Genomic DNA, 10,407 nt, shown 5'->3' with positions numbered 1-10,407 from the left:
AAGAGATTTTTTGTCTCTCTGCTGTTGGGGTTTGGACCAGACATCAGTATCAGAAATGGTATCTATAACATGTGCAGATGTTTTTTAATGCAGTCACTGCTGAAGGAGAGACAGGAATCTTCCTATGCTATCATCAGCTCTACCAAACTGCTTCAAAGGGAAATTGCAATTCATCTTTTTTCACAATTCAAATGCTAGGTCCAGAAGTGAATTCTCCTAAAACACATACTAATTTTTTAATATGTTTATTTTTTTTCTGGTAAATGTTAATTTTTTTCAAGTAATCAGTTAAAAAAGAAACTGTATTCAGGGAAAAAGGGCCAAATCATTGGTTTTCTTCTTAGAACTTTAGACTTTAGGTGATAGCAAGACACCTTCAAGGTGAAAATTCTTTTAATTTAGTGAAATTTGGACAAAGCCTTTGAATATTCACTGTAGATAGACATAGGTTTTAGGAACTGCCCTTTCAGCTTTACTTCTGCTATGCCTTGATATTGGCCTATATCTACAGAGAATATAAGTTTATAAACAGATTAGCTCTCAGAGACTGTTTTCATTTCCAGTAATAAAAAAAAATTGGCAGCATGACCACATTTAGCATGCGATGCCTTCTATTTTCTTCGAAGATAATATGACTCTGTTTATTTTTCCAGCCTTTTGCAAAATGTTTTATTCCACAGATCAATGACTGTCATAAAATATGACTTCAGACGGAAATTTCCTCTGCAATATCTGGGAGAAGTGGCTCACAGATGACTGCATTTTCTCTGTAATCCAGCCACTCTTAAACACAGCGTAATGCCTCCTTGACATGGTTTTGCCCTGAGAAGATCCTTCCTTTGTGATCATCCATACAGTTTACACAGTTTACACAGGTGAGAAGCAGAGCTCTTAGACCTTGCCTATTGCCATGCTAAGAGTCCACCTGTACTTGCAGAGTACAAAACAGCTTTTATAAAGCTTATTTACCACTTAGGAGAGTTAAATGGGATGTCAGAGTCTCCTTTAGAGACCAAGGAAGAAAATCAATGATGACTACTTCCAAGGACTAGAAGTTAAGCCATGAGTTGCAGTGGAAGGTCCAGCAGTGCCCACCTTTGTGCTTTCTTCTCTCAGAGCTCCTAAACACTGCCAAAAATAAGTAGATACCAATAATACCACTTTCACAAGACAGAATTTTTCAGCATTGGTTAAGAAGCCTAAATACATCATAAAGAAGTTGCTGCTGGCTAACCTTTCCCAAGCCCCTGTTCTACCCCAAAGCCTGAAGTGGCCATGCACCTCACTGCAAGGGATGAGCAGTGGAACTGGGATGAGTCCTTGCTGGGGGCTGCCCCTTGCTGTCAGCCTGTCCCAGACACCAGTCCTGAGAGCACAGCAGGCAGGGAGGACAGGAGACCCTGTGGAAGCCCCATGTCATTGCCCAGACTGCTGGCACAAAGAAGTACAAGGCAAAGGGAGAGATGGGGAAACTCAGTCACTGAGTTGTCTCACTCCTGAACAACACTCAAGTCACAGGCTTCTCTATAAGTGAGGTTTAAATAAATAACATTTGCTCCCAAATTAGCAGAAAAGAATAAACATTTTAAGATCTTTTGACTATTCTAAGAGAGAATAAGAGGCCTTGCTATACATCTAAAGAATTAAATGGTCTTAATTGCATCCTTGTGTAAAATAAAGCATTACATCCAGACGAAAAATATTTTTAAGTGGATGGAAAAATCCCCTGGGTTAAAGGAATACTACTGTCAGTTATATGTATTCCTGCATTTGTGTAGTGCAAAAACAAGCTTTAATAGAAATGAAGAGTCTAATAGGAACATTTCCATGAATTTAAAAATAACAGCAGTGGAAACAATCTCATAAAATAAGTAAACCTCTCCTTTCAATATTTGCAACTCAAGTATTTAGGGCCTGGGAATGTGAAAGCAACTATAAATTATGAATGATGTGCTTTGTTCTACAATACAAGAGGCCAGGTTTGATATTCCTTGTCTATCTGTGGCTTCCATAATTTCAGTACCAGGTGCAAGGGATGTAGCATTTATCCCACCTAAAGAAGGTGGAGAAATTACCTGATAAGACACTCACCCATCAGGTTTCCAGTGGCCCATAGTAGATACTCAGAAGGATACCTGGCTTGGAAGGAAGGCTTATTTGGCATGAAACTTCATACCTACTGAAGGTTGTTTTCTCAGCCATTAAAAAGACTCTAAATATATTACTTATGGATAGCCTAACACCGGCCAACTGTATCCTGGGCTGCATCAAAAGCAGTGTGGCCAGCAGGTCAAGGGAGGTGATTCTCTACCTCTTCTCCATTCTCGTAAGACCCCACCTGGAGTGCTGCATCCATCTCTGGGGTCCTCACACAGGAAGGACATAGAAGTGTTGGAGCAAGACCAGAGAAGGGCCACTGAGATGATTAGAGGGGTGGAGCACCTCTCCTATGAAGAAAGGCTGAGAGAGTTGTGCCTCTTCAGCCTGGAGAAGAGGCGGCTATGGGGAGACCTTATAGCACCTTGCAGTACTTAAAGGGGGCCTACAAGAGAGCTGGAGAGAGACTTTCTACAAGGGCATGTAATGATAGGACAAGGGGGAATGGCTTCAAACTGAAAGAGAGTAGGTTTAGATTAGATATAAGGAAGAAATTCTTTATTGTGAGGATGGTGAGGCCCTGGAACAGCCTGCCAAAGACGATGTGGATGTTGTGGATGAGAGATGTTGTGGATGTCCCATCCCTAGAAGTGTTCAAGGCCAGGTTGGATGGGGCTCCGAACAACCTGGTCTAGTGAAAGGTGTCCCTGCTCATGGCATCCCCCATTGGAACTAGATGATCTTTAAGATCCCTTTCAACCCAAACCATTCTGTGATTCCATAAAATGAAGAATATGAAATGCAAAGTTCACCCAAAGAAGAAGATACCAGGGTCCCTGACTGTGCCTATTATACTGCTTTATTGTCAGACTGGTCATCTTCTCAGAATACTGTGCTCATGCTGGGTTAACTGGGGGTGAACTCCTGTGGAGACAGTCTGTGTTGAGACTTGGTCCATGCTGTCTCAGAACAAGATAAGGTACTTGCATTTATGACACTGGGAGCCAACTTCTTCCTCTAAATCGCCTTTTCAGTAGTTTCTCTTGTCCCTCATCTCTATCTTTTTTTCCTCCAAGACTGCTTTGCCTCTCTTCCCTAACACACAAACCATGCTCCTGTCAATGTTGCTGTCAGAATTGCTTTGTAGTCCTCATCCCACTCCCTATGCTGGGCTGTGTTCATATGAATTTGACAAATGTCTGTACACCTGCTCTAGGATGGTTTTCAACTTAAAAAGAACATGCTGGCATTAAAGCATCCTGAGACAGAAAAATAAATACCAAACCCTAAATTGATTTACATTGTTTATCTGGAATTTGTTGATAGAGTTAAACTCTGGAAGTAGAATATGAATAGCTAAGATCTGAATGTGATTAACTAAGATCTGAGTGAGGTATGACAGGATCACAATTTACTGAAGGTCAGAACTGTATACTGAAGATTAAAACCAAAATATTACCTGATTACTTCAGAACCTGCAGGAGCAGATCCTGCCAGGATATGTTTTTTGTTTCCATGCTTCTGAAAACCAAGGCATGTAAAATTTCTTTAAAATCTCTTTGTCTTTCCTAATTTCCCATGTCTTTGAAAATCTGGGTATAGTAATAACAAATAAAAAATTTAAAAAGCAGTAAAAGTTCATTCTTACTCCAATAAAGACTTCAGACAAGGCTGTTAAGCTGCTAAATAAAACAGAACAAATTTTTTGGGATGGGAAGTTCTTTGGCAATGACTTTGTAGATGAAAACCTACTCTACAGTAGCTTGTTCATAAATAGACCTGGAAAACCTGCATTGAAACTTTGTTTTGCATTTATTGCACAGCAAACTGCTCAGGGAAAATTAAAACGTATTCTGCCTCTTGTCATTAGGCCTCAGAGAGCAGCTGGTCACTTCCACTGCCTTTGGATACATACCCTGTGGATTGATCCCTACTTACCTGGTCAGCAAAAACCTCAGTGTTTTTTTCCAACAGGAGTAAAATCTGCTAGACAGAAGGGGAGAAGAAGAGCCCAAACTTTATTGTTCTTCTGCACAAAATTTTATCCTCACTGCTGGTACAATTATAGCTGGTAAAAAACTGGGGACAGCAGTACCAAAGCTTCCCCCACTAGGCACAGAAAAGCTGGTAGAAAGCAAACAAGCCTGCTGGATGGTATAAGCTGGAGGGAGAACAGTGGAAAGTTCATCTTGACCAGAAAGGACCTGCAAGTTTCACTACTCTATTGGGCATGCAGTGGGAAGAGCAATGTGCCTATGGATGCTTTACTTAAACGTGAAACAAAATTGCCTGGATCCAGAGCACAGCCCAAAAACTCAACAGGCACCAGACTCTCTCCCAGTTTATTAGTGGAGACAAACATGGACAACTTAGAAGCTGTCTCCTTTCTCAGGCCGCTTCTTGCTCTGTTTGCCTGGCTTTGCCTATCTTCTGGTCACTTTTCTACTGTGTGTCTTCCCTGAGAACTCCTCACCTGTGACATGGCATCTGCACCCAGTGCCTGCCTCTTCTCAGAAAACTACCCCAACTAAATAATAACAGGAGAAACTCTCACAGGCCAGCTAGGTTTCTGTTACTTCCACTTAAGGCCATTTTCAAAGGCAGACTAAGGTGGCAGCCATCTATCCTAGCAAGAAACTGTATGTGCTGAAAATTTTATAAATGTGAAATTAGCCACCTGCAATAACTGTTGTAAAATTGTTAAATTAGTGATGACTTTCATTTCTTGCTGGGATATCAGGGAAATAGCACCAAACAGCAGTAAAAAAGGCTCCTACATAGTCCAGATAAGAGGTTAAACCAAGCGTTGTTCCCTCAGTGAAATCAGAAACCTTACTGAACTCACTGCAGGGCTGCCTGCTTGCAAGAACTTCGTCACCCTATATCCCCACTGAAATAGCACAAAAGTGAACAGGAAACAGTGATCCATTTTTTAATGCCTGCTAAAAATTAATCTGGCATGAAAAGAATTACAAGTCACAAGGCGCCAGAGAAAACTGGAATGTTTAAGCTTAATAAAATCACAGCTCCCCAACACCATTTTTTTTCCAGTTTGAGGCATCCAATTTTCAACACACATTTCCATTCTCTATATTTAATTTAACAAAGTACGTGGAAGCTCTCAATCAATAGCATGGCTTCCCTCAAGCATGTACTGTATCACAGAAGGATCCACTTCTGCTGCTATCAGACTGTCTTGCAGACTTTGAATCGTTGCTTTTTTCCCCAAACGCTGCCTCCACAGGACAAATGCAGCTACGATCTGTGACTGCAGGTTGAGAGGGTGATTGACTTTACATCGATAGATGTCAGTATGGGACAAACCCAAGCACAGAACCACATGCTCCCATTCGGGTCCCAGCCTCCTCGCAAGCTTGTTCAGCTGCTGATCTGTTGGTAAAGTCTTCAAAAGGCCTGGTGCAATTACAGTTAAATCTGTAAGAGGAAAAAAAATAAGAGAAAGAAAATGCATATATGTGTCACTAGGTAATGCTGCAAATATTAATGTGAGACCTTGACAAAGGAAGGAATAAGCATAAGCAAAGTCGAGGTGAAAGAATTAATTAATTAAACAGAACATATGTTCATGTAGAAAAATGAATTACATAATCAACCAGAAGATTAGTCAGAGAAAACCTAATGCTCAGTGGACATACAAGGAAGACTTGAGGTTTTGGACGTCAGTAATCCAGATATCAGAACTGTACACCAAAGCAAAGACTTCCAAAAGCAATTATAGATTTTGGGGCAGTGAACAAGAAAGGTTTTCAAGGAACATCTTTCCAGCAGCCATCACCCTCTGAAAATCAATCTGCTTGCACCAGTAGGATATAGTGACAAATTACAAATATGGGATCAATAACACCTTATTACCCCTATTCTGTGACACTGTTTATACACTTCAGAAATAACTTCGATTCTTTAGTTAGTAGGTATTACTCTACTTTTCTTTTTTTTTGCTGAGAGCTGTTCACAGGAAATTCTTCTGTCTCCTAAGATGCTACTTACCCTTTGTACCTTGTCATATATGGTAAACTCATCTTGAGTAGAGAAGCTTTGGGGTTTTTCTTCTATTTGAATGAATCTACCAGGTGAACCCAAATGAAGAGGACATCAACACTGTTCACCAGTACACATTATGCTTGCTTATCCCTCATGCCACCTGTTGTAACACTCCCGAAAATAGGCATATATGTGCTACAGCCCCATTCACCTGACCTCCTTGAAGCTGCTTTCAGGAGAGTGCAAGAAGGTCCCATTTTCTCTTAGAGATTTTGGCTCAGTGTTAAATCCCTTAGAATTGTCCAAGTACTCAACAGAACACACTCTTCATCCGAAAGGATGTTTAGCATCCAACTGGTACCTGAGGAGGATAGGATCAATACAACTACCAAAACTGCTTTCCCAGCAAGCATTAAGGTAGCTGTAACTGTCAGTGGTAAAAATCTTGTAGGGGTTGAACCAATCATTTCTTACATACACAACAGATATCTGTGTGTGTTCTCTATGATAATCTGATAATTTATAAAAGGAAAAAAAAAGCATTCATATGGACAGAGTTAGCAGTCAAGTTCTATTCAGAAACACGCTATTTGGGATCCATGTCACCCAACTACAGTTAACACCTCCTAAACTAAATATGCTAGGATTAATTATTGCTAAGAAGAGAAATTGGCTCTTCTAGAATACAGTCTCTTTCACTGGAAAGAAGATGTCTAAAATAATCAGATAAATTACTCCTGTAAACATATACATTTCTCTCCATGGATTGTAAAAGGAGCACTGGGTGTAAGCTCAGATGTTGACATTAGTGCTGTAAACACCCAGTGCTGATGAAATGATTCTCTGGCTATAAACTCAAACCACATACCAGTTGTTTTAAAAAGGTGCACGTAGAAAAACAGCATAAAATACCTATAATGCATATTTAATCTTCAATACCCCATGAGATCACAAACTGAAATGGCCAGTGCAGCCTGCAATTGCTGCTCTCCTTCTGTTGCTGAAGACACTGCGACAAAACACAGGCAAAATATCCCCATGAAAATGCTGATTATAGCCTGTTGGTCTGAAGCAGCAGACTCCTTACAGAAGTGTTTTTTTCCAAAATCTAATTTGTAGCTCCAATATCATGCTTGCAGTCTCCACTACAGCAGAACAGCAACATTACAAAGCACCACTCCTACATTTTATCAAAAGCAATCGTTTTTGCATAGAACACCCAGAGCCTGAAAATATTTGTACCATTTAAACCCACTAATACATAAGTACTATACAAAGCTGCTTTGAATAAAGGGAAGATTGCTTTCTGAAGAGCATTTAGGTCCCTTTGATCTTTCTGTCTACAGATTGCCAAAGGAACCTGGGGCAAGTGCTGGTTTGGGGATAGGGCAGAGGATACACAGTTTCTGAAGAAGGCTGAGCAATACCAGTGGGGATGCCCTATGCTGTCACATCACACGCGATACCAGTTCCACAGGTAAGTCAGGACAAGGGAGTGCCTTTCATGAATGCAAATAACTGAGAATAAAAATAAATATAGCTACACTGTGCTGTCACCAACACTGCTTTTTGATATTAAACCCTTGACTTGGCTTTGGGTCAGTGACAAAGCATGAAGCAGTGTGCCCACAGCAGCAATACCCGCCAGCCTGGGATTTTCGCTCTGATGCTGGAATTTTTATACTTCACGTTCACTAGCAGAATAATTTTATGATACTGAAATGTGATCAAGTAGGGAGGCCTAACAATAATACAGGTCACTGTGTCCATCCAGCCTTTGATATTAGGCAGGCTTTTTTACTACAACAAGTATCTTGCCTTCAGTCAGTTATCAGTCCTTTAATAAGAATCAGAATAAAACCCATCCAGGAAATCTTTTCATCTTAGGCTACCATCTGATTCTAATATGGATGTGGAAAACTCTGGGACAGAAGCCAAATGTTAAATTTAATACAAAGGACTGTTATTTTAGTCCCATTTTATTTTAGTCCCATTTTATTTTCTGTGATAGCTCATTTTCAGCTCTGATACAATGTCACTGAAGAAAATCTGAGAGAAATATTACATGACAGGCAGTGTTATTTAGAGGTATAGAGAACTATTTAATGAGATCTTTCAGTTATGACAAATGCAAAATCACAAAAAGATTTGATTATGTTCTAGGATTAATGCCACTCCCAATTTAAGAAACATAATGGCATTTCAGGTGAAATGAAAATGAGTTCTCTGTGCTCAGCACCCAAACTGCTTTCAACACATTGCAAAAACACTGAAGATGCCTTTTTTTTAGTTATGTTTACTACAAACCCTCACTTATAATTTACATTTGTCAGGAACTGCCTGAGGATGCTAACCAGATTAGGGCAAAAGTTTCAATTACGCAGATCCTGCAGTTGCATTTGAAAGGTACTTTCAGGATACTGAGATTTCTTTTTTAAAAAAAATATGTGAAGCTCTTCTTGCTTTAGGTGGATCCAAGGAAGAGGTGTATGCACTTTTGTTAGGCATATGCTTCAGCTTAGCGAAATAAGGACTGCACTGTTAAAAATGGGAAGAAGTGGGGCTTGGGACACCACCAGACGGTGTTGAGGATTTCCCTGAAGAAGGTGGTTTTTGGTGCTGTCACCTTCAGCAAAAGCACCAAGTGGAACACTGTGTCCAGCTGTGGACAAGGTCTATGCTGCAAAGTGTCAGGGCCACACACTGCAGAGATTTAGAGGCTGAGGTCTCACTGCTTGTGCTGAAGCCACTAAGTCCCTGAGAAACGAGATGACAGTTTTTGTTCTGGGGACCAAGCCAGCCTGGTGCACAGCTTCTCTCCTGGGACTGCCAGCCAGCTTGCTGGCACGGAACTTGGGACCATGAAAATCCCCTTTCTCAGGGCTGGAGATGGGAAGAACTCTCTCCACTCTGGTTTTTGGAGCTGAGACTGACCAAGAAAAAGACCTGCAGCTCCTCCTACTCAAAGCTGCAGCATGAGGGAACATCCTTCTCCCCATCTCCAGTTCTTGCTGGTCAAGGAAGCTCATCCACACTAAACCTTTATCCCAGTTGTCCCAGTTAAAAAACAGATGTTGACAACTTCTGGCCTGTGTGTACATCTGTGCTTCCAGACCACTGCCCAGACCAGGAGATGCAATGGTGCTGGTGACTGTGGACAGGAAACAGAGCTGGCTATAAATAGACAGGATATCACAGATATGTACCAGACAAAACAGAGTAACCCAGATACCAAAGCTATATATGGGGCAAGGACAGACAGCCACTGCTTTTGCATTACTGTTTCTTCAGCATCTCTCCAGCTTTAAGTGGTAGACTCCAAGAAGATACTGCCAAAATCAGGCAGATGGAAAATAAACTCATCTCATCTCTGTCCTGCTTGGCACAAGTAAGAGGATGCAAGATAAAGTACAGTGAAAATGGACTTCAAATTACTCAAAGACTTTTTTTCTTGCTTTCCCTTTCTCATCATCATCCCCAGATGATGAAAAAAGATGAGATCATCTCTTAAACTGCCTTGCACCATAGGAGAATCCTTATCAGCATTAAGGAACTGACCTCCCATTCTCTGTGCTTCTGGAATGCAGTGGGGAGTATAAGAGAGCTTGGCTCCAACACATGAGACAGCAGCAGAAAGGACTAAGGCAGTCCTGGGTGATCTGCAAAGTACCCAGCCGATTCCACAGAACTGCAGGCCACCTAAGTGCCTTATGGTTTTGTCCAAAGGACTTCCTTGTGCATGACCAAAAGCATTTGTTGGAGTTTCAAGGAAGCTTTTCCCCTATGAAGTCAATATATTTTAATATGATGTAACACAAACCCAACTTTTTGTCTTTTGCTCTCTGCTGTGTAAAAGGGATTTTGATGAAATGATGCAGCTGAATCCAAAGTGCTGAAAAAGTCTCAATCAGTTACTGCCTAATCCTACAAGGACAACTCCACAGGCAGCTCAGGAGACAGCTGGGAAGCCGGGGATTTAATGGCACACCTCCTATCCAATAACTAAGAAATCTGTTTCTTGGGAAAGGTGTTTCTGCAGACTGGTCTCTGCTTCCAGCACTGCCTCTGTATTTTATCCATTTAAAGGACCATGTACATATTTGTTGGATAAGAAGACAGAAGCAGCCCTGGAAGACCAGATGGGAATCTGAGCTGCACATCCTAATGCTGAGGTGCACAGATATACTCCATTTCTCTTGGTGAATCATTACATCAAAAAATACAAAGATTTTCCTGGGAAGGGTCAAGAATGCTTCCTAGCTTCTAGAATGAAGCCTGTTTGAGAGAAAAGCCTCCCGGGAATCAAGT

General features: G+C 41.0%; 1 protein-coding gene across 2 annotated transcripts in view; it reads right to left on the bottom strand.

Annotated features, from left to right (window-relative positions):
• Window positions 1-5,015: 5,015 nt before the first annotated feature.
• The window catches only part of CRADD (CASP2 and RIPK1 domain containing adaptor with death domain), an 81,070-nt gene continuing 75,678 nt past the window's right edge, over window positions 5,016-10,407 (bottom strand). For both annotated transcript variants that reach the window (XM_050323530.1, XM_050323531.1), the window contains exon 3: window positions 5,016-5,532. In XM_050323530.1, coding sequence (XP_050179487.1) covers window positions 5,219-5,532 — 314 coding nt within the window. In that variant the 3' untranslated portion in view covers window positions 5,016-5,218. The remainder of the gene's footprint in view (window positions 5,533-10,407) is intronic.

This window comes from Myiozetetes cayanensis, unplaced genomic scaffold (assembly GCF_022539395.1).
Source record: "Myiozetetes cayanensis isolate MyiCay16 unplaced genomic scaffold, myiCay2020 scf3, whole genome shotgun sequence".
Lineage (NCBI taxonomy): Eukaryota > Metazoa > Chordata > Aves > Passeriformes > Tyrannidae > Myiozetetes > Myiozetetes cayanensis.
Note: the sequence above shows the minus strand (reverse complement) of the source record. Positions and strands in the feature narration are given on the sequence as shown.